The sequence below is a fragment of the Cervus elaphus genome, chromosome 5, assembly GCF_910594005.1.
Source record: "Cervus elaphus chromosome 5, mCerEla1.1, whole genome shotgun sequence".
NCBI lineage: Eukaryota > Metazoa > Chordata > Mammalia > Artiodactyla > Cervidae > Cervus > Cervus elaphus.
In genome coordinates, this window is record NC_057819.1 from 115096284 (window position 1) to 115119771 (window position 23488).

At 50.7% G+C, this 23488-nt stretch overlaps 3 protein-coding genes and 1 non-coding gene across 5 annotated transcripts; 3 read left to right on the top strand and 1 right to left on the bottom strand.

The window, feature by feature from the left end:
- The first annotated feature begins 1090 nt into the window (after positions 1-1090).
- On the top strand, positions 1091-6525 carry PSME3 (proteasome activator subunit 3). Its single transcript, XM_043904714.1, has 11 exons — positions 1091-1663; positions 2325-2357; positions 2481-2543; positions 2740-2844; positions 3847-3895; positions 4710-4822; positions 5065-5133; positions 5265-5332; positions 5432-5486; positions 5610-5696; positions 6284-6525. The coding sequence occupies exons 1-11, from the start codon at positions 1622-1624 to the stop codon at positions 6362-6364; spliced, it is 765 nt and encodes a 254-aa protein (XP_043760649.1). The 5' UTR covers positions 1091-1621; the 3' UTR covers positions 6365-6525.
- On the bottom strand, positions 3536-3608 carry TRNAE-UUC. Its single transcript has one exon. It is a non-coding gene; the product is annotated as a tRNA-Glu (tRNA).
- A 2257-nt stretch (positions 6526-8782) lies between the features above and the next one.
- AOC2 (amine oxidase copper containing 2) lies at positions 8783-14897 on the top strand. Of its 2 annotated transcripts, none has more exons than XM_043904711.1 (4): positions 8783-11261; positions 13217-13502; positions 13737-13866; positions 14157-14897. In XM_043904711.1, the coding sequence occupies exons 1-4, from the start codon at positions 9674-9676 to the stop codon at positions 14421-14423; spliced, it is 2271 nt and encodes a 756-aa protein (XP_043760646.1). In that variant the 5' UTR covers positions 8783-9673; the 3' UTR covers positions 14424-14897. The 2 variants fall into 2 exon arrangements, with proteins under 2 accessions (XP_043760646.1, XP_043760647.1); XM_043904712.1 differs by having other exon boundaries at positions 13217-13313.
- Positions 14898-15019: 122 nt separating this feature from the next.
- Positions 15020-21990, top strand: AOC3 (amine oxidase copper containing 3). Its single transcript, XM_043904710.1, has 4 exons — positions 15020-17044; positions 18524-18809; positions 19308-19437; positions 20184-21990. The coding sequence occupies exons 1-4, from the start codon at positions 15445-15447 to the stop codon at positions 20457-20459; spliced, it is 2292 nt and encodes a 763-aa protein (XP_043760645.1). The 5' UTR covers positions 15020-15444; the 3' UTR covers positions 20460-21990.
- The last annotated feature ends 1498 nt before the right edge of the window (positions 21991-23488 follow it).

Genomic DNA, 23488 nt, shown 5'->3' on the forward strand with positions numbered 1-23488 from the left:
AAAATAAATGTGCTTAAATTTTTTTTCAACTAGACCACCTCTTTCCTTCCCCAGAGCATTTGCCTGTGCTGCACCCATACCTTTGAAGGCTCTTCTTCTCACTCTTCTCAAGCTAACCCCTTTACATCCTTGAGATTTGAGCTTAATTGTTACTTCATCTGAGAGGACTTTCTTGGCCATTTTATCTAAAATAGACCCCTGGTATTCTCTATGTCGGCCACATTCCCCCTAACATTTATCAGATTTTGCAATTATGTTGTCAGTTTCTGATCTTTCTGATCTCTTTCCCTAGTATGAAGTCCCATTAGACCAGTGAACTTGAGTTTTGTTTACCTTTGATTTCTCAGAACTGTGCTGTTGGGGAAGCCACTAAACACATAAGGTTACTGAGTACTGCAAACCTGGCTCCTCTGAATTGAGGTGTGCAAGTAAGCATAAAATTCATACTGAATTTCAAAGACTTGGTATGAGACAAGAATGTACAAGATCACATTGATTTTTTTTATATTGGTTACACGATGAAATATTTGGATAAATGGTTAAATATATGATTAAAATGAACTTCACCGGTTTTACTTTTTAAGGTGGCTATCAAAAGACGTTTAACTTATATAAGTGAGTCACATTATTTCTAGCCTCTACATTGCTGTCCCAGAGCCTAGTCCATTTTAGGGTGAAACAACCAACATTAAGAGAGACCTTATGAATGGGTGAGTTAAGAGTTATAGTCTCTGCCTTCCATGAGGAAAATGGATACAGCACTGCCCTAAAAGGAGATCTGAGTTCTGGTCTTGGATTTTCTGAAATCACCGTGTAGCCTCGACAAGCACTACCCGACTCTGGGCATCAATTTGTCCATCCGTCAGGCAGTTGGTCTCTGAGATCTGGAAGTGTAGGAGAATAAGTGGTTAAGTGGCAGAGAAAAGTGGGGAAGCCTGGTGCAATAGGATTTCTGTTAGGTTCCAGTCTAACGCTACAGCTTCGGCCAAGAGTAGGAGTCAGTGTGCATAACAGACTAGATGCCCAGAACAGACTAGACGCCCAGAACCCAGCACTGGGACAGCCAGCTTCCTCGGGCCGACGTCACTGGAGCGCGACGGCATTGTCGGTCTGGTCCCCGCTCGAGACGGGGCAGCGGCTCAGAAGGTCCCTTCCGTGAAGGCGAGTGCCGGGCAAACAGAGAGGCAAACAATCCCCGAGTCTCTGAGGCTCAGATCTCACTACACCGGTCTCCACCACCCTCCCTCTCATTTCACCCGTATCCAGCACAAGAACTGGGAGGTAAGAGCCGAGCGCCGAGCTCCCAGAGCGGAACCTCAGCGCGGCTGCGCAGAGCACGTGCGCATCCTCGATGGACTCCCGGCGATTGGCTGTGACGCAACTTCCGGTGTGAGCGGCGAAAGCCGGGAGGGTGAGCGAGAGAGGGAGCAGGCAGCAGGGACAGGCAGCAGGCGGGCTGGCTGACCGACGGCACGAAGGGAGGGAGCAAGTGATCAGTGAGTGACCCAGCGAGGGAGGCCGCGTCCTGAAAGCAGCCGAGATTCCCCCTTCCCTCTGACCCCCTCCCCGGAGCCCACAGCGCCTCCGGTCTCCAGCGGAGCGGACACGGCCCGGCCCGGCCATGGCCTCGTTGCTGAAGGTGGATCAGGAAGTGAAGCTCAAGGTAGCGGCACCGGCCCAGGCCTCCTTACCCCTCGCTTCAATCCCCGAGCTGTCTGACCGATTTCCCACTCCCCGTGGCGTCTTTGTCTCCCTGGGGACACCAACCCTGAGCTTCCGCTAGGCTCAGCCCAGCCCCCCACCCCCGGGGACGGCATCGGGGGAGAGGATAATATGAGGTGGCCTTGTGTACCCCGTCTAATAGGGAGGACCTTCGCGGACACGTGGCGGACTTAGTGCTTTAGGCTAGTGACAGCTGAAAGTCCCCCAGCCTGGCAACGTCGCCGCTCCATACGCTGCTACTGCCCCTGCCCTTGGCGTCAGGCTTGCCTAGGCCAGGTTTGGATGGGAGTTGACACGTTTGTGAGCTCACACCTCCCCCATCTACTTGTCTTTTGTCTGCTCTCAAAGTCAGACAGCTTCAGACTGGGAGGGAGGGGGGGAAGACAGGTGGGTGCTGCCCTCAAGCCCCGCTTCCCTCTCCTGAGATGGAGAAATGGATCCTCAAAAAAATAAAGTATTTGCAGTCTGGGGGCCTCTCAGCTTCTCATTACAATTATAAGGTGAGGGGAAGACATTTGGATTTGGGTTTCCCCAACCTGCCTAAACTTAGGTTGCCAGCTGCTGATTTGCTCTTACTGCATTGCTTTCTTTGTTAATTTTAGGTTGATTCTTTCAGGGAGCGGATCACAAGTGAGGTGAGTGAAATAAGTAGAAAAATGAGTGTTGGTTAATAGTTGGGAGTTCCCCAGAGAAGAGATATCTATAGAGACAGGCCTTCCCACAGTTACTAATTCGGTTGTATTTTCCCTCATCTTTAGGCAGAAGACTTGGTGGCAAATTTTTTCCCAAAGAAGTTGTTAGAACTTGATAGTTTTTTGAAGGTGAGAGATGCTTTTCTTTTCCTCAGATTCCCCAACTTTCTTGGCCAGGGTCTTTCTGTCTGGTGGGACAGATGAGGTGCTGATTCTGTTCTGTTGTGTACCCTAACGCACTCTCATTTCTTGCTTTTTGAATGAAATACTTCTTTGTTCATCTTGAAAAGACTAATGTTTTTGGGGGTGGGCATCTCTCTTTCAGGAACCAATCCTAAACATCCATGACCTAACTCAGATCCACTCAGACATGAATCTCCCAGTCCCTGACCCCATTCTTCTCACCAACAGCCATGATGGACTGGATGGTGTAAGTGTCCTATATTTTCCTTTGTGTTCCAAAGCAATAGGGGTTCTCTGTTCTCTATTTCCTGGTCAGTTGAAACATACTGAGAGGAGACTGGGATTTTTATCTGGAAATGAGGATTCTTAAGACATTATGACTCCAGAGCACCTCCTTTAGATCCTGATTTTCATTTGTAGCATGAGGTGAATATGTTAATGCTACTCTGTTAGAGTGAGTTTGAAATAGGACAGATAGCTACAGGTTCCCACAAGTGATCTGGTCTGTCCCTATGACTCTAGGCAAGACTTTTCTTGTCATGTAACTACAGTCCTAGCCTTTGTGTGTCTTTGATACTGAGTTGTTACCAGTTATATGTCCACATTCTATCATAACACTGATGACACTGCCTTGTTCTCTGTCTGCATCACTGTCTCACTGATAGAACTTGCAGTTCTGGAAAGCAGAAACTATCTTCATTATCTTTGTATCCCCAGCATCGAGCATTGTTCCCAGCACATAGCAGTTGCTAAATACGTTTGTTGATTGAATATTTTGTGTTTTTATGGAATTGGCAGATTTGCACATATTCCCTTAATTACCCTAACTCTGCATTCAGTGGTTCGTTTTTCCTGTTGTTTGTAGTATTCTCCCTCCCCTAATTGCTTATTTATTTACTTATATTTGGCCACAGCATGCCCCTTTTGTGGGATCTCAGTTCCCCAACCAGGGATTGAACCTGGGCCTCTGGCAGTGAAAGTGCCAAGTCCTAACCCCTAGACCACCAGGGAATTCCCCCTAATTGCTTCCTTTGTTTATACTTCTTGAAAGGTTGGTTTTCCCAGCAGAGGTTAAGTTGCATTTTGGCAAGAATCTTATCTTAAAGGCTTGTATGTGCTTAATAAATTGTGCATAACTTAATTAAGACAACCTGTGGGGTTGAGGAAGGGATTAAACTTGCTTGAAGGGTAACTTATGATGGGGATGTGGATGTCGGACAGGCTAATTCCTGTCTCTTTGTATCCTTAGCCCACTTACAAGAAGAGAAGATTGGATGAATGTGAAGAGGCCTTCCAGGGTAAGAGCTGCCTTTACTGTCCCCCACCCCAACCCTTCCCGGCAGATGCAGAATGTGTTCTCCTGGCCAGGAAGCAGGATCTGATTTTATTTCCCAGAGTTCACATTCCCATGTCTTCTAAGCATCGTCATTATTTAACACTCGAAACCTAATTTTCCGATTAACAGGGAGGGTTTGTTTTAGTGTGGACTACCAAGGGAGACAGGTTGAAGAGGACTACACATCACAGATTTTTCACAGAAATGCCAGTTCTGTGTTATTTTTTCCTCTTCAATAATAGTTGATCTATTAAGTCTATAGAGCAGGGGTCCTCAATCATGGTGCTGGTCTATGGCCACACAGCAGGGGGTGAGCAACAGGCAAGCTAGCAAAGCTTCATCTGTATTTACAGCTGCTTTCTATTGCTCGCATTACCACCTGAGCTCTGCCTCTTGTCAGATCAGTGGAGGCATTAGAATCTCTTAAGAGTGCAAACCCTACTGTGAGAGAGAGATCTGGGTTGCGTACTCCTTATGAGAATCATCCGGAAACCATGCTTCCTGAGCTCTCACAAATCCATGGGAAAAATAGAACATATTTAAATTTCCTTATTCTTCAGACCTGTGGAATACTTTAGACTTGTTGTTGTTTAGTCTGTTAATCCAGGTGTTCTCTTTTTTATTCTGTTGGGGGTGTCAGGTTGTAGATAGGGTTATGCCAGATAAAAGGCCAAGGTCATAACATCTCATGGGGCTGGGAAAGAGAGAGAGAGACCTGGAATGCTATGTCCTGCCTTTCCACACCAATAATTTAATCTTCCTCACATCCCTGCCAGGAACCAAGGTGTTTGTGATGCCCAATGGGATGCTAAAAAGCAACCAGCAGCTGGTGGACATTATTGAGAAAGTGAAGCCTGAGATCCGGCTGCTGATTGAGAAATGCAACACGGTGAGGCAGGGGCTAGTGACCTGTGGGCTGACCCCAGATACCCTGTCTTGAGCTGTGTTAGATGATGGATGTACTCGATGATGGGGCTGGAGGCGTGGAGGTGATGTGGCAGCTGGCAGACTAAGTATCTTGGCTCCTGTGCTCCTGGCCTGTGGCCCCAACAGCCTGAATTGTGTACTTCATGGCTTTAGGAGAAAGGGCTGAGGTCCTCATACGTGTATTTTGGTCCCCTCACCCTCCAGGTCAAAATGTGGGTACAACTCCTGATTCCTAGGATAGAAGATGGGAACAACTTTGGCGTGTCCATTCAGGTAAGGCACCTGTAATAGAAACTGGAGAGGAAGGTGTGGGAGTATTCTCACTTCCTCTGCTTTTCTGTTTTCCTTTGTGTTCTGCTGTGGGATGACATGGAAGTGACTTTTGACTCATTTGTTTTTTTCAGGAGGAGACAGTTGCAGAACTGAGAACTGTTGAGAGTGAAGCTGCATCTTATCTGGACCAGATTTCTAGGTAGGGCGGCTGGGGTGTGGCCTAGGAATTGGGGGCTGGTGAGGTGGTGAACACCGTCCGGGGTCTCCTGCAGCTTTCTCCTCTTCTCTCTCCTTCCAGATATTATATTACAAGAGCCAAATTGGTTTCTAAAATAGCTAAATATCCCCATGTGGTAAGTGAGGGTTTCTTGGGCTGAGGGTGGAAGTGGTAGGACAGGGGGGAGCGACTGTTCCTAGAAAGAGCCGTGTGGGTGACAGTCAGGCCTTGGAAACGACTTTTCTCTGCCCCTCATCAGGAGGACTATCGTCGCACCGTGACAGAGATCGATGAGAAAGAATATATCAGCCTTCGGCTCATCATCTCAGAGCTAAGGAATCAATATGTAAGTTACCTCGGACCCTGCTCACAGTTGCTCTGGCTTCTCTTAGTTCCTCTGGCCGTCTTCCTGCCTCTCTCTAGGGATTGAGTTGGGGGTTGGAGGTAAAATGAGTGGAACAAATTCTGCCCGTCAACTGAGTATTGAAAAGCCCCATAAGGTCATTGAAGGTGTCTAGGTGCTTTTTTCCTTCTTTCTACCTGGATGGGAAAGGGCGCAGTATAGTCTTGAGGTGAAGATGTGGGCGTTAGTGTCAGGCATAGATTTAGAACTAATTCTACCTGTAATATGGGGCCTTGGGCAAGTTTAACCTCAAACTGCAGTTTCTTCGTCTAACACATTAAAGGACCTAGTGTAATTCCTGGTATGTTAAGTGCTTCATACATGTTATTTATTAGACTCTTGGACCCTGGGATATCCCCAGCTGTGTCCGGGGTATGAGAGAGGTAGAAGGGCAGCCACCCTGAATTCAGATTTGAGTGAGATTTGGGTCATATGAGTGATTGGGGGTAGGGGGGGTTGTGGGGGTGTCTCATTTTCCTAGTGAGGTAGGGGTTGAATAGACATGTGATTCCCTGATCCTCTCCTCCCAGGTCACTCTACATGACATGATCCTGAAAAATATTGAGAAGATCAAACGACCCCGGAGCAGCAATGCAGAGACACTGTACTGAGGCCGGGGCCAGGGTCAGGGGACTCTGTGAGTCTGGCTCAAGACCGACATTGCCTTGGTTTGTTACATGACTATCGTGATGGGGAAACTGGCTGGAAATAGTAATCACACCTCTCTCTGTTTTTAGTTAGAGTCTAATGAAACTCTCATGTAGTTCTGTGACGTGTTTACCTCTTTTTTCAGGCCTCAGGAACTCTTCTATTTCCTCCCCTAACACCCCCACGCCCCCCTGTCCTAATTTCTGGAGAACTCCAGGTTTGTGTGCGCAGGATCCTGGCACAGGAATACTTGTGTTTTCTCTCCCTGGCTCCCTCCTGTGTCTTGGGCTTTGTGTTTTCTTCCTTTTGATGATGAGTTGGTTAGAAGCTGAGGGGACTGGAAGGAAAGTGCTCGGTGTCTTGTAGGAACTGGGGTGGGGTGGAGGGGACCAACTCCTCTCTTGCGGAAGGAAGGTTAGTGTCCCCGCCACTGTGGGATGTTGGATCCTCCCTGCCACAGTTGCCCTGGTGATGACTGAGGGCTTCCGTCTACATACATTGTACCTTGAACCTGATCATGACAAGAAACACCTTAGACCTTCTTCTGCCAAGCCCCTAGCTCCTTCAGGTGTTTTTATAACTAGGATTTTCACATACATATATGTGTGTGATATATATACACACATGCAGCACACACATGCCTTGCTGCTGTTACGTGATGCCCTCTCCCCCCCCCCCCCCCGCCCTGCCCACCTGTAAACCCTGTCTCTCTCTCCTTTTCTCTCTCTCTCTCTCTCTGACACACACACACACACACACACACACACACACACTGTTTAGAAGGTGATAGATGTCTTAGTCCTCTTCTCCCAGGACCCATTGTCTCCTGATATTGGTGCCTGAGGCTGTGAGTTGGAGGGGAGCTGAGAGATGAGAAGCGGAGGGAGTGGGGAAGGCCCCTTCCTCTGACTCGAGTCCTTTTGGGTGTTTTTGCAAAGGCTTGTCCTCTGACCCCTGGTTGCCTCTTCCCAGGCCAGTTGTAAATTGGGGTAAGGGTGTCTGCAGCTGTGAGGCTAGATGCTGCTGCTGCTACTGGGCTTTCCCTTTGGGAAAAATGTTTTCTTATTTGTAGTATTGTGCTTCCCGGGAAAGCAGTCACTTGTGTGTATATGTGTGTGCACACACAGGCATGTACACAGTGTGTGTATGTGGAAATCTGCCGAGCAAGTCAAAACCATAGAAGAGTTGCCTCTTATCTCTCAAATCTTCCAGAGATACCACTTGTTACAGCTTTTGTGTTAACCCTCATCAACCCCTACTTCTTTTATTCTGCCACTCCTGGGGAGTCTGTTGGTGGCTCTCTTTCTTTCAGTGTTTCTGACTTTTATCCTTGCCCCTTCCCTGCCCCATCTCTGTCTTCCAACCTCCAATCATATTTCCATCTGAGCGCATCATTTTGGTCCCCCGTTATGCTATAGAGGAGGAGTTCGGATGCTGTCTTCCCATGAATAGTACTCAGTAACAAACCAATTGCATTTTAGTTGGGCAGTGCCCCTACCACCCTCCAGACCCCTTCCAACTAAAACCCTTCCCTCCTCCCATCCTGTGTTTCTCGGTTTCCCTTTTTGTTTGTTGGATTGTTCCAGTACCCCTCCTCCTCCCCCTACTGCCCTTGGATCATAATGTAAAATTCTTTTACCATGTCAAGAAATTATTAAAAATACAGGTACTTTGACCTCTTTCTAAAACTGCAGACGCTGATGCGATGCCCTGGTGGCCTGGGACATACTCACACTTAGGTGTGTGCACATTGGGACACCCACCTCCATATATACCTCCAGCCACCCTGTTGGGTGTCTTTACTTCAATTGAGCTGCCTCTTTTCTCTGAAATAATGAAAAGACTGAGGCTTCGGCCTACCAAGAGGCAAGAGTGGGTCCTTCATTTGTGTGCAGTCTGAATTAAATGCAAGTTGAAAGAAAGTGAAAGTCAGTCATGTCCTGCGAGGTTCCTCTGTCCATGAAATTCTCCAGGCAAGAATACTGGGTGGGTAGCTATTCCCTTCTTCAGGGGATCTTCCTGACCCAGGGATCGAACCCCAGTCCCCTGCATTGCAGGCAGATTGCAGGCAGGTGTCTGAGCCACCAGATAACTCTTCTCCAACCTAACTTGCCTTCAACCCTGACAATATCCCAGCTCCTTTCTTCCTTCTCCAGTAATACCCTAAACTGTCAGTAGAGGGTGCTGTAGTTCCATGTGTGGGGAATCACCTGGCTTGAGGCACACCCCACCCCATCGTTTTCTTTATACAATACTTCTCTCTGAATAATGTCTTAAGTTTCTTGAGGATATGCCAGGGACTCCTGGTTCTGACTTTCAAATGACTTGGAGGGCTGTCTGGGATCTTAGCTCCCTCTGAAATAAAAGTTTCCTTAACTTCCACCTTGCAGAGTAGCGTACTGATATCCATTGATCTGGGATCCATCGTCTCTGCAAAAAAAAGACTTAAGGTCTTGAATGGTGGAGGAACATCTCTTCTATTCTGTTTCAGAGATCAGTACCTGTAGCTGACCGTTTTTGAATGCCTGCCCCGTGTCAAGCTCTGTGAAGCACTTTATCTGCGTGATCACATTTATTCTTCATGAATCTCTAGGGTAGTTTTATCCCTTCTTTATAGATCAGGACACTGAGTCTCATGATAAGTAAGTCCCCTGAGGTCACGCCGCTTCAGGACCTGTGATTGGGATACAAATTGACTGCTGTGGCCAGGTCTTCACCACTCGTTTCTCAACTGGCTAGATGGAAGAGGCCTGAGACTACAGACCAAGGGCTTTCTTTGCCTTAGGCATCTGGCAGAACACAGTGCTTACTGCTGAACTGGGCAGTGGATCCTGGAAATACTGGGGTGGTGCCTGCCAGAAGGTAGGAAAGTGGCCAGAGTGGTTGCATGTGGCTCATAGGACTTGATCGGGCATCTGAGATTTGCATTCTTCCTCAGACCCATGCTGGGCAGAAGGTAGAGTTTAGCGTCTATACAAATGCCCTCTAATCTGCTCTAAATGATGGCGCTTGGGAGTGGGTACTGACCGTGCTGCTGGGAGGAGTTCAGGGATGGGCTGAGGCGATGCACGTGGAAGTCGTACCTTGAGCCAAACCACAGAACAGAAAATTGGAGCAGAATTACACAAATCAAGGTCAGAAATTTCCCGTCCAACCCACAGGGTGGAGTTTTCGCTATTCCTATCCATCCTCCTGAATATAAACCCTGATTTGATGTCAGTAACTGGAAGGAACAGCTGGTGGGACTCTCCTTTCAGCTCTCAGCATTCACCATGAATCTCAAGGTAGTCCTCGTGTTCCTGGCACTGTCTCTCATCACCATCTTTGCCCTGGCCTATGTCTTGCTGACCAGCCGTGGTGGCTCCAACCTGCCTCCCCGCTGCCCCTCTGTATCCCCCCGTGCCCAGCCCTGGACACACCCTGGCCAGAGCCAGCTGTTTGCAGACCTGAGCCGAGAAGAGCTGACAGCTGTGATGAGCTTCCTGACCCAGAAGCTGGGGCCAGGCCTGGTGGATGCAGCCCAGGCCCAACCCTCAGACAACTGCATCTTTTCGGTAGAGCTACAGCTGCCCCCCAAGGCTGCAGCCCTGGCCCACCTGGACAGGGGGAGCCCCCCACCTGCCCGGGAGGCACTGGCCATCGTCTTCTTTGGCGGACAACCCCAGCCCAATGTGACTGAGCTGGTGGTGGGGCCGCTGCCCCAGCCCTCCTACATGCGGGATGTGACCGTGGAGCGTCATGGGGGTCCCCTGCCCTATCACCGACGCCCCATGCTGGCAACCGAGTCTGCCCAGATGTGGACGCATCTGAAAGAGGTGGAGTTCCCCAAGGCCCCAGTCTTCCTGGCTTCTGTCTTCAACTACAATGGCTCCACTTTGGCGGCTCTGCATGCCACCCCTCGTGGCTTGCGCTCAGGGGACCGTGCTACCTGGATAGCCCTCTACCATAACATCTCAGGTGTCGGGATTTTTCTTCACCCCGTGGGGCTCGAGCTACTGCTGGACCATAGGGCCCTGGACCCTGCCCATTGGGCTGTCCAGCAGGTTTTCTACCTCGGGCACTACTATGCAGACTTGGGTCAGTTGGAATGGGAGTTTAAGGCTGGCCGGCTGGACGTGGTTAGAGTTCCTCTACCCCTGCCAGATGGGGCCTCTTCCCTCCGCTCCCGGGTCTCCCCAGGCCCTCTGCCCCCTCTTGAGTTCTCACCTCAGGGCTCCCGGTACAGCGTCCAAGGGCACCTGGTAGAGTCTTTCCTCTGGACATTTACCTTTGGCCATGGGGCATTCAGTGGCATGAGAATTTTTGATGTTCGGTTCAAGGGTGAGCGAGTGGCCTACGAAGTCAGTGTCCAGGAGTGTGTGTCTATCTATGGCGCCGATTCACCCAAGACCATGATGACCCGATACCTTGATAGCAGCTATGGACTTGGCCGGCACAGCCGAGGCTTGGTGCGGGGAGTAGACTGCCCCTATCAGTCTACCATGGTGGACACCCACGTGTTGGTGGGTCAAGGGGCAGTCCAGCTGCTCCCGGGGGCTGTGTGTGTATTTGAGGAGGCCCAGGGACTACCCCTCCGAAGGCACCACAATCAGCTTCAGAGTCACTTCTATGGTGGTTTGGCCGGCTCTGCCCTCGTAGTCAGGTCTGTGTCCTCTGTAGGCAACTATGACTACATTTGGGACTTTGTATTGCACCCAAATGGGGCACTTGAAGGGCGGGTCCATGCCACGGGCTACATCAACACAGCTTTCCTGAGCGGGGGAGAGGAGAGCCTCCTCTTTGGGAACCGCGTGGGGGAGCGAGTGCTGGGGGCGGTGCACACACATGCCTTCCACTTCAAGCTGGACCTGGATGTGGCAGGTGAGTGCCCCGGGGGATGAGGATGGAGAGTTGGGGTGGGCCAGAGGGAAGGGAGACCCCCACATCAAGCCCAAAGAGGTAAGAGGGTGGCATTTCAGTACCACAGTTTATTGTGGCAACAGCAGGGGCTGATGTGAGTGTTTTGACTGCAGTCAGCCTACTGGGCCTACTGGGTGTTTAGCAGAAGATAGGTTTCAACTGCCTGGCCCCTCTGACCTGCAATTTTAAAATGAAACATAATGGCCATGCTGAGCTATCTGGCTGCCTTAGCCTGTCTGTGAGTAGGGAACTGGCCTTCTCAGGCTGGATGCAGCTGGAGCTGGGGCTCTGAGTTCATTGTTATTCTGAGAGACTGTGGAGGTGGGGAAAGCAAGGGGATGAGCAGAGGGAGGTAGGAAGCAGTGTCTAAAGAGGTTTAAAGAGTGGAGGTAGTGCTGGGGCTTGAGAGAGGGAGGCGCTGGCTAGGGGCTGCTCCCACAGGATTTCAGATGACTGGGGAGACAGCATAGGGGCCCAGGCGCCTTCTGGGGAGGCCCAGCCCATTCCTGCCAGCACGCGTCATCACAATAGGCTCTCCGGTGACACGGCGCGCCTGCAACAGACTTGATGCAAATGTAGAGGGATTTCTCCAGTAGGCTTTAAGCACCAAGGGGGCTTTCTCCTCTTGACATTTTTTTTGTCCAGTTCAGAAAATAATTAACCAAATCAGCCTGTTCGCCCAGAGAGAAAATTTGGAATCCGCCAGACCCTGTCTGTTTTACAGTTACAGAAATCGAGGAGGGTGGGGGGGAGATGGGTCAGAAAGTGGCTGCCTGTATATAATGCACCATAACTCGGCATATTCTTGTGAAACATTTTCATATCCTCTTGAGTATAAAGATGGCACATGTGCCTCTGTGTGTGTGTGTGTGTGTGTGTGTGTGTGTGTGTGTGTGGTGTGGAGGGGAGGAGAGCTAAGAAAATAGCATGATGGAAATGCTAGTATTAACTAGATTATTCTTTGACAAATTCGGTATATGACTATTTTCTGATTTGAAGTTTTCTCTCCAGCACTTTGACGTTAAAAAACCTTGTCTTAGGACGTAAAATCAAGTAACACTGGATCCTTAGAGGACGCAGTGCGGGCTGGTGCTGTGGGCCAGAGGTTGTGTCAGGCGCCTGCACAGAGGGCAGTAGCTGCATTCAGGACAGCTCCCTTGTTCCAGCGCCTTCCTGGGAGTCAGACTGGAAGGAACTGACAGTCTGAACCTGCAGCAAGAGTATAAGTGTTTCAGGGATCACCCCAGACAATTGAAAGATACAAATGTATTTATTTGTGAAAAAGACAAAGTGGTCCCTGCCAAATTGAGAAGAGAAGAAAAACAAAGCTTCAGAGTCAGGAGGAGTGTGCAGGGCACCAGAAGAGGGGATCAGGTTTTTCCAGCCAGCTTCTCCAAGACAAAAATCCCTTTCATAGTTAGAAGAATGTTGTTAGCCACCTGTGTGTGCTTTTCCATTTATGGAGCTCAGCCATAGAACAACTTTTTTTAATGCCTAGTGTAGAGATTCACAAGGTGAATCAAATGTGCTTCACTACAGAGAAGCAAATAATTGGTCCAAGGTCTATTGGATAGACCAGGGCCCAGAAAGCTGCAGCGATAGAAATACATGCCTGCCTTGTCCAGTCTGTTAGCCACCAACCATAGGTAGCTGTTGAGCACTTGGAATGTAGCTAGTGTGACTAAGGAACTGAAGTTTTAAGTTGAAAGAGCCGCTTGTAACCGGTGGTAGCTATTAGACAGGGCAGGTTCAAAGAAGATCGGCTAGCCCTCAAGTCCAGACCTGGCTCCCAGCGCAGAGTGCTCTCTGCTGGGCTCTGCGGCCGTTTTTCAGGCCAGTGCAGTGGGCATCACGGAGATGACAAGGGACCTGTCTCACCTGGTGTGGAACTCCTCTCCCTCCCCTCACCCTGGCAGGGCTGAAAAACTGGGTGGTAGCTGAAGACGTGGTGTTTAAACCTGTGGCAGCCCCTTGGAGTCCGGAGCACCAACTGCAGCGCCCACAGCTGACTCGGCAGGTCCTGGGAAGGGAGGACCTGACGGCTTTTTTCTTGGGGAGCCCCCTTCCCCGCTACCTTTACTTGGCTAGCAACCAGACTAATGCCTGGGGTCATCAGCGCGGGTACCGAATCCAGATCCACAGCCCTCTTGGCATACACATGCCGCTGGACAGCACCATGGAGAGGGCCCTCAGCTGGGGGAGGTGAGGAGGGCCCCGGGGACTGGGTGGTAGGGAAGGGCTGGTCCCCTTCCCATCCCAGCTCTTAAGAGACCCCAGCTCACTAACCTCGGTGGACCCTTCACCCCTGGATCTCTCAAATCCAAGCAGATAATGGGATGGGAATCAGTCTCACACAGAACCTGAGCCAAAGGCTATCTGGGCTGTCCAGGCCCTTGATGTTTCCTGACATTGCCTTCCTACAACATTCCCGGTCAGATACCAGCTTGTGGTGACCCGGAGGAAGGAGGAGGAGTCCCAGAGCAGCAGCATCTATTACCAGAATGACATCTGGACAGCCACTGCGGCCTTTGCTGACTTCATCAACAATGAGACCCTCTTAGGAGAGGTTGGTAGCCCTAGGGGCAGAGGACCAAGGCTCCCCTGAGCCTAGTGTCATGGCTGTAGGATGGAGGGAGTGGTAGGTTTCCAGCTCTTAGCTTAGGGGCCAGGGAGTCCGCTGATGACCAACATGGCTCATCCCTCTTAGGGTGAGATTAGCTCTGGGACCAAACTACAGCTTCTCACATGGATGAGAAGCCTGTTATTTGGGCCTGGGGCTGGAGACTGGGGATCGTGGCTGAGGGGAGGTTCTCTGGGTCTTGCCTCCAAAATCTCCAGCTCCTCCTCTTCCTGCAGGACCTGGTGGCTTGGGTTACAGCCAGCTTCCTGCACATCCCCCACGCTGAGGATGTCCCCAACACAGTGACTCTGGGGAACAGAGTTGGCTTCTTGCTCCGACCCTATAACTTCTTTGACGAGGACCCCTCCATCTTCTCCCCTGGCAGTGTCTACTTTGAGAGAGGCCAGGATGCTGGGTTCTGCAGTGTGAATCATGTGGCCTGCATTCCCCACCTGGCAGCCTGTGTCCCGGACCTGCCGCCTTTCTCTTACCAAGACTTGTAGCCCTGAGTGTGCGGAGGGACATGGGTAGGGCAGGGAGGTGGTGGTGCTAAGACCTGTACCTTCCTTCCTATTTCCACTTCCTGCTCTCCTGACACTCGACCCTTGGGAAATAGCCTCCTACCACAGAAATCCCCATATACCCTGTTGGTAAACTCCTGTTTCCAGTTCATTGTCTTAAAAATGATGAATTTATACAAATGATGCCGTTGTTAAAATATTCGCAAAAAACATCACAAATCCTACCACTCAGAAATAGCTGGTATTCACATTTGGTGAATGTTATACCAGACATTTCTTTATGCATGTGCATTGAAATGGAAAAATAGAATTTTTTAAAAACCTCATGGTGTGTGTAATTTATAATAAAGAGTATTATGAGATTTTTACTTGAATTTCTTCCATCTGACTTTTGAAGTATCTAGAATCCCCCAGAGAATATTAGGGATTCTAGCCAAGGAAATTAGCCAGGGAGAAGAGGGGGCAAGGGGGACAGACCTGGCCAAGAAATGTTGCTTGGGAAACTGAAGAAGGGGGTTGGGGGGTGTTCTTGGAAGGAGGACAATAGTTCCAGTTGCAGGAAAGGAAACATCTGGCCTGGGGAAAGAAGGGGGGTTGAGGGGGACAAGGGGCTGCCCCCCTCTAGCATTTCTATGCATTTCTGTGCTCATTCTGGTTAGCTGCATTATTTTGAAATCCCCACCACCCCTTCCCTGTACTCCAGATCTCCCCTGACCCAGAGAGCAGAATCTGAATTGGGAGTCTGGAAGACAAAGCCATGTAAGGTCTGTGGAAATCGCTGCTGCCCTGCCATAGCCCCGCCCCCGCTGCCCCAGCCGCCCCACCCCGCCCCCAGCCTTCCCATGCTCTTCCCACCTTCTGTTTCCTTTGCAACGGAATACTGAAAACCTCAGCCAGAGTCCAGGAACCCTCAATACAGGAGCCAAAAGAGACCCTCTTCTGCTGGCCTGAGAACACAAGTCTCCAGTTTGGTTCAATCCTCTGTCTCTCTATTCATGGGACCATGAACCAGAAGACCACCCTGGTGCTCCTCGCTCTGGCTGTCATCACCATCTTTGCCTTGGTGTGTGTCTTACTAGTTGGCAGGGGAGGAGATGGGGGTGAAGCCAGCCAACCTCACTACTGCCCCTCCGGAACCCCCAGTGTCCACGCCTGGACACACCCTGACCAGAACCAGCTGTTTGCAGACCTGAGCCGAGAAGAGCTGACAGCTGTAATGAGCCTCCTGACCCAGAAGCTGGGGCCAGACCTGGTGGATGCAGCCCAGGCCCGACCCTCAGACAACTGCATCTTCTCGGTAGAGCTGCAGCTGCCCCCCAAGGCTGCAGCCCTGGCCCACCTGGACAGGGGGAGCCCCCCACCTGCCCGGGAGGCACTGGCCATCGTCTTCTTTGGCGGACAACCCCAGCCCAATGTGACTGAGCTGGTGGTGGGGCCGCTGCCCCAGCCCTCCTATATGCGGGATGTGACCGTGGAGCGTCATGGGGGACCCCTCCCATATTACCGACGCCCTGTGCTTCTCCAAGAGTACCTGGACATAGACCAGATGATCTTCGACAGAGAGCTGCCCCAGGCTGCTGGTGTCCTCTACCACTGCTGCTCCTACAAACAAGGAGGAAGGAACCTGGTGACCATGACCACAGCCCCCCGCGGTTTGCAATCAGGTGACCGAGCTACCTGGTTTGGCCTCTACTACAACATTTCAGGATCTGGGTACTATCCGCACCCTGTGGGGTTGGAGCTGCTGGTAGATCACAAGGCTCTGGACCCTGCCCAGTGGACCATCCAGAAGGTGTTCTTTCAAGGCCGCTACTATGAGAGTCTGGCCCAGCTGGAGGAGCAGTTTGAGGCTGGCCAGGTGAATGTGGTGGTGATCCCAGACAATGGCACAGGTGGGTCCTGGTCCCTGAAGTCCCAGGTGCCCCCAGGTCCAACTCCACCTCTGCAGTTCCATCCTCAGGGCCTCCGCTTCAGTGTCCAGGGCAGTCGAGTGACCTCCTCGTTGTGGACTTTCTCCTTTGGCCTCGGAGCTTTCAGTGGTCCTAGGATCTTTGACGTTCGATTCCAGGGAGAACGACTGGCTTATGAGATCAGCCTGCAAGAGGCTGTGGCTATTTATGGTGGGAATACTCCCGCAGCAATGCTCACTCGCTATATGGATGGCTGCTTTGGCATGGGCAAGTTCGCCACGCCCCTGACCCGAGGGGTGGACTGCCCCTATCTGGCCACCTATGTGGACTGGCACTTCCTTCTGGAGTCCCAAGCCCCCAGGACCCTACACGATGCCTTTTGTGTGTTTGAGCAGAACAACGGCCTGCCCCTGAGGCGACACCACTCAGATTTTCATTCCTACTATTTTGGGGGCGTTGTAGAGACAGTGCTGGTCTTCAGATCTGTGTCAACCTTGCTCAACTATGACTATGTGTGGGATATGGTCTTCCACCCCAATGGGGCTATAGAAATCAAATTCCATGCCACAGGCTATATCAGCTCAGCCTTCTTCTTTGGTGCTGCCCACAAATATGGAAACCAGGTTCGGGAGAACACACTGGGCACCATCCACACCCACAGTGCCCACTACAAGGTGGATCTGGATGTGGGAGGTAAGACATGCTGGCAGAGGCAATGATTCTGGACAGGAGGTTGAGGAGTTGTCACTATTTGCTTTGGGTTTGATGGAGGTTTCCCAGGAAAGGAAGATGTGGGTATGCGGTTTTGGACTTTGATGTTTTCTTTTACTTGGATGGGAGAGTGTTGGCTGTTGAATTTCCCTGTGATCTTAGCTCACTGGCTGGGTGCAGAGATGCCAGACTCCAACCACATGACCTCATTAGAAAATCTTGGGAAACAGCTAAGCTTAGAGAAGAGACAGTATCTGGGCTAAGGGTCTTCTTTGCCCTCTTCCCTCCCTGGCACCTATATGGGCCCCCCTTGAGTGAGGCAGACATTTTTTTTCAGCTTATATGTGTCTGCCTGCATTGCCGGTGTTGGGGAAGATCTGGGTGCATTCCACTGAGTCCCTGGCACATGCAGGCCAGCCCTGGCTATCCCTGGGTGCACATTTCCTTGGCAGGTGGGCCCTCCTCCTCCTTGAGTTTTCATCTCTGGGCACAATCCATTTAAATGTGAAGGGTAGAGAGGATACTGTGGAATATTCCAAAAAGTTTCTGGAGTTGGTGGTCCCAGAGAGCCAAGGGAATGGGATATGTAGGAGTCCATGACATTTCACTGTTGTTCCCCACATTGACTTCATCACCAGATTTTTCTTTCTGTTCTGCTGCTGAAATATCTCCAACCCGTTGCCTGGCCTTCCTGCCAGTCCCCTCTGGGCGCCAGGCCTCTCTTTGCTACTTCGACTCTTCTTCCCCTCAGATCCAGGGTTCACCCTGTGCTCAGAGGGACCTTCCAGCCCAGGCCAGCCTGCCCCCTCACACACTTCCCACTTGCCCCATCACTAATGGATTCCCAACTGCAAAAGGACTGCCAAGACCTGTCCCTTTAGAGGGCAGCTGCCACCTGCCTTCCAGATTCTTCCCTATGCTGTTTTAGCCACATCTTCACCCTCTGTGTCCCCAGAAACACACACAATAGGTGACAGTTGGGCTTCTTTGCTTTTGCTCCTCTTTTGCCCCAGCCTTGAATACCCTGCCATGCCATCTCGGATGGTGACATCCTTAAGGCCAGGCTGAAACGTGGACCAGAACTGCCTCTCTTCCTGTCTGTACCTGGCTTCCTCTAACTGTGCTCCTCTCACACTGTAGGCTCCTTAGGGCTTGGCCTTCCTCAGACTTCTGTGAGAGCAGAAGGGTAAGGTTGCATTCATTAGAGTGTCCCCAGCACTGAGCACAGGTGTCTTCACTGATGAGTGTGAAACAAGGATGGAGTGAAATCCTCGAAGAAACATTTCACAGGTCACCAGCTTTGGCTGAAAGATGTGGACATCCTGGAATGAGGAGAGGGAAGCAGGGGACACACTCAGTCTGGTCTTCTTTTCGGCCCCCACTCTGAAGCCAGGTGCAGGCAGAGTCTGAGGGGTGGGGCAACTGCCTGACCAGCCCTTCCTCATCCTCTCACCCCCCCAGGACTGGAGAACTGGGTCTGGGCTGAGGACATGGCTTTTGTCCCGATGACGGTACCCTGGAGCCCTGAGCATCAGACTCAGAGGATGCAGGTGACCCGGAAGCAGCTGGAGACGGAGGAGCAGGCCGCTTTCCCCCTGGGAGGGTCCTCCCCTCGCTATCTGTACCTGGCCAGCAAGCAGAAAAACAAGTGGGGGCATCCTCGTGGCTATCGCATCCAGACAGTCAGCTTTGCTGGGCGGCCGTTGCCCCAGAACAGCTCTGTGGAGAGAGCCATCAGCTGGGGAAGGTGGGTGGGGTGTACTGTTGGAGGGGGTGGATGAGATGAGAAGAGCATCTTGGGAGGGGAAATTGGGAACCCAGTTTAAATCTACATGAGGTGAAGTAAGAGCACAAAACATTTCCTGGTTATCAGAAGGTCTACAGTAAATACATGGTCTGCTTGGAAGGCTAAGGCCCAGGCAGATAAGTCTTTCCTGTTTTCCTGATGCTGTGAAACCCAAAGGGATCAACAGGAGAAGGACATGAAAAGATGTTGGGCTCAGGTCAGAAAAAAAAAAAAAAAAGGATCACCTAAGTACTGTATCTTTACAAAAAAAAAAGGTGTTGGGCCACCCACTAGATGGGATGTGGGATGTGTAAGAAACCGTCTGCACACTAGGGTGACGTCACAGTGACGATATGGATGAGCTGAGAAGCGGAGGTCCATGGGCTTGGCTCCCTTCCATGATGATCAGGCAGCAGGACAGGGACAGTGACCATGGACCCCTGACCAGAGCATCTCTAGGTACCAGCTGGCCGTGACCCAGAGGAAGGAGACAGAGCCCAGCAGCTCCAGCATCTTCAATCAGAATGACCCCTGGACTCCCACCGTGGACTTTGCTGACTTCATCAACAATGAGACCATTGCTGGAAAGGTCAGCTGACTGTGGGAGATGAGGGAGGGGTGGGGGACACAGAGATCAGCCCCACCTTCTCTTAGGGTGTGGGCCCCGAAAACCCTGTGATCACCTCAAGGGCTGAGCTGACTCCTGCTTCTGTGCTTTTGTGGATCTGCTCACTACTTGTGGAGGGAAGCTTCTTTTTCTGGGAGTTCATCTGCAGATCCTGGCTGAGGTTCCAGTCTTTCCTCGAGAGGCAGCAGATCTCTCAGTCTCTGCTCTGTGGACTGAGTCCTTTAAGTGTCCCAGGATTCAGAAGGGCTGGAATGACCAGGGAAGATCACATCTCTTATACCTAAAGCTTCATTTCTGTCTTCACCACAAAAGGATTAATTTCCAAATGCTGAACTTTTCTGCCACCCAAACCTGATCTACCCTCCAAAATTTCCTTCCTTCAGTTACAGTTTGGGAATTCTCCTGCAGTGTCAGGGGAGGTGCTGAAGTAGCCTGTGAGTGTCGTCATTTCTCTGGGGATAGGTAGGCTGATGGCGATGTGATAGGAAATGTCAGAGATGGCAGCTGCAGCCTGGGACACTGAAGGCTGGTGTCGCTTCTAATATGAAGTTGATTCTTTATGCTTTGACTTCTGGGCTACTATGAAAAAAACGTTTAAAAATTTAAAACCCTCTTGAGTGATGGTGGGCTCCCAAAGTGAATTCTGTGGGAGGCAGAGGTGTCCTTAGCAGAGCCAGGCCTCATGACCATCTTTCTTCCCCCTCTAGGACTTGGTGGCCTGGGTGACAGCCGGTTTCCTGCACATCCCACATGCAGAGGACATTCCCAACACGGTGACAGTGGGGAATGGTGTGGGCTTCTTCCTGCGACCCTACAACTTCTTTGACGAGGACCCCTCCATCAATTCTGCTGACTCCATCTACTTCCAGAAAAACCAGGATGCTGGGTCTTGTGAAGTCAACTCCCTGAATTGCCTGCCCCAGGCTGCTGTCTGTGCCCCTGATCTCCCTGCCTTCTCCCACGGGGGCTTCTTCTACAACTAGGTGTTCCCTGGGATGGGGAATGTGACTGTGACTCCAGGGTCTGGGAGTGTGGGGAGAAGGCCAGGAACTGGGGAGCCTGAGCCCTTTTCTCCCTCCTCTCACCCCAGGGTCCTCTCTCCCGTCCATCGTCCTCCCTTGCTTACCGCCTCACCAGGATCATCCTGAAGCTATGCTGCCTGAATCTGGGGCTTCTCAGCTTTGTTCACCCCAACCTGCTGGGTTCCTGTGACAGAGGAGAGGAGTGGTCAGCCGAGAGTCTGGAGTCATGGTTACACCTTTCCAGAAGACTCTTCGGTTTGGTGTTTTTCATTTTCTTTTCTTTTGTCTTTGCTTGCTGCTTTCCCCAAATCATTTTAGGCCATGCCAGGTCTCTCCTGAGACTCCCCAGTCCTCACATGGGAGGAGAGGATGGGGGCTGTCTCTGGGGATGGTTGCCTAGAGGCCCTGGGCAGGGTTCCTGGCAGGCTTGTGAATCCAGGAGTCCAGCTGGAAGGGGCTCTTTGGCCCATGTTTCCTCTCATCCTGGTCCTCCTTCTCTCTCTTCCTTCTTGCCTCGCCTCCTCCTACTCTTACCTATTGTTATAACCTGGGATTTACCTCTCGGCCCTGAGGGGATGTTCCTCAGCTCTCATTTTTCAACTCTGGTCTGGTCTCCTGACTCTAGGCCTGTGGAAGTCTGAAAATGCAAGGGACATCTAGCTTGAGAGGACAGTCCCCATCTGTCTCCCTGTGTCTGGGAGCTGCCCCTTCCCCCAGTCCCGGGGCAGGGTGTCTCCCCCATGGTTCTTTCTGCCCATTTGTATGGGCCTGTGTGGCATCCTCTTGCAGAGGATGGTCGTGGAGACAGCAGCAGCTCTGTAGCACTGGAGGCGGCTCTGTGGGCGTAGTGGTGATGAGGAGGGGTCACTTTGTGCCAGGTGTGTGGTGTGACCAGTGTCCTCTGAACTTGGCAATAGCCAACATGGGAGACTGGGTGAGCGCCAAGGGTGAGAATCAGAAAGACCAGTCACACCATGCCACGGGGCCAGGGACTGACCAATCACGCGTGAGCATGCAAATGAGCCAGGGCCTCTGGGGGTGGAGCCTCCCCCTCAGGCTGTCCCTACAGGATCCGGGGTCTCTCCACCAATGTCCAGAGATTGGACATAATAGAACTGTCCTTCCCTAGAAGATTTGTTAAGTAGGTTCTAATACAGCTTGACAAAGCAGTACTCCGCAGCTATAAAACTGTATCTTTGTATAGAAATTACTTTTCTAAAGGGCAAGGCAATGCATAGAATTGTGTACCAGGCACCTCCATTTGTGTTTTATTGGGGAGGATCATATAAATCCATATTTTCATATCTTTTAGATGCATATTCTGAAGACATGGGTAACACTGGTTGCCTCTGTGAAGAGGAACCAGGAGGTAGGGACTTGGGAGGGTGGAGACTTGATACTACATATCCTTTTGTACATTTTGAATTTTGAACCGTGTGACTGTATTAATATTCATTTATTATTATTCAAATAATAAATGGGGCTAAATAGGTTCTGACTTCATTCTTTAAAGTAGCTTGTCTTTTGGGAAGGGGGAGGGTGGGGGAGGGTGCTCTGCCCAGGGACTCAATTACTTCAAGTGTTTGAGACCCAGAGAAATGGGTGTGGCCTCTGTGCTTAGTCGGCCAATCATGGCCAACTCTTTGTGACCCCCATAGACTGTAGCCTACCAGGCTCCTCCATGGAAGGAATTCTCCAGGTAAGAATACTGGAGTGTGTAGCCTTTTCTTTCTCCAGGGAATCTTCCTGACCCAGGGATAGAACCTGGGTCTCCTATATTGCACAGAGGTGTGGCCTCTGGTGACCCCTTTGCCTCTTCTTGCCAGGAAAAAGCGTTAAATGTCAGGAAATCTTATGCAGTCTCTTGCTCACTCTCCCTGTCTGACTCACTTCAAAGAGGAGGAATGAGAGGCAATGGGGAGGGGTGGACTTCCATCTGCTGGAAGCCCAGGTAGGGCTGGGAGGTGAAGGACAGGAAATAGATTTCATCTGATCTGAGGGAGAATATATCCAGGGAGCACAGAAGCTTCTTCTCCCTTGTGTCCTGCTCCAAGCCCCGATTCACTTCTGGGTCAACAGTGGATGGAGGTGAGCTGAACAGAAGCTAGGTTCCAAAGAACAGGGAGAAAGCCCTCAGTCAGGAGACAAGGCCAATGCTGGGTGGGTGAATTTATAACATGACCTGAAGTGAAAGTCAGAGTGACAGAGGGCAGAAACTGAGGAAAAAGATAGGCTAAAGACTGAGACAAGGAGAAAAATCGATGCTGTGGCCGCTGTGGCTCTGATACTGACTTGACGCCTCTTCTTTCTCTGACCTGAGTCATTGAAATTCTCCATGATGCTTATGCTGTTGTCTCCACCTCCTTCTGGTTCCTTTTCCCAGTCAGTTGCACAATAGTCAGTGCTGGAGGCAAAAGGAAGAAAGAAATGCAGTGTCCACCCCTCCCCCACCGTGGTTAAATAATTTACAAGTCATTACCTTGAGTCCCATGATCAGACCAAGACTGTGAGTGTTTGCAAGTAGTTAGTGTGCCTGTGAGAGTGTGTGGATGCTTGCTTAGAGCTTTTTTTAAAGTTTGTTGTCAGCTTTTTTTTTTTTTTTACATTTTTCTTTCTTTCTTTGGCTGTGCTGGGTCTTAGTTGTGGCATGAAGGATCTTCAATCTTAGCTGTAGCATGTGGGATCTAGTACCCCAACCAGAGATCCAACCAAGGTCCCCTGCACTGGGAGCAGGGCAATGTTACCCAGTGGACCATCTGAGAAGTCCCAGAGCATTGCTATATTTAGGAACACTACCACCTGGCAGGTTCAGTTACTGATTAAGGTAAAATCCCAGCCAAAAATCAGTAGTAGTTTGTGTGGTGATGAGATATTGATAATTGTGTAGAAGATCCTTGTATACTTTATAAAATGCTTGGTGAGTTTGGAAAACGGGGATACCCCTAACCAAATAAAAAAGGTATATGAGGTCCTGCTGACAGCTTCTCTGA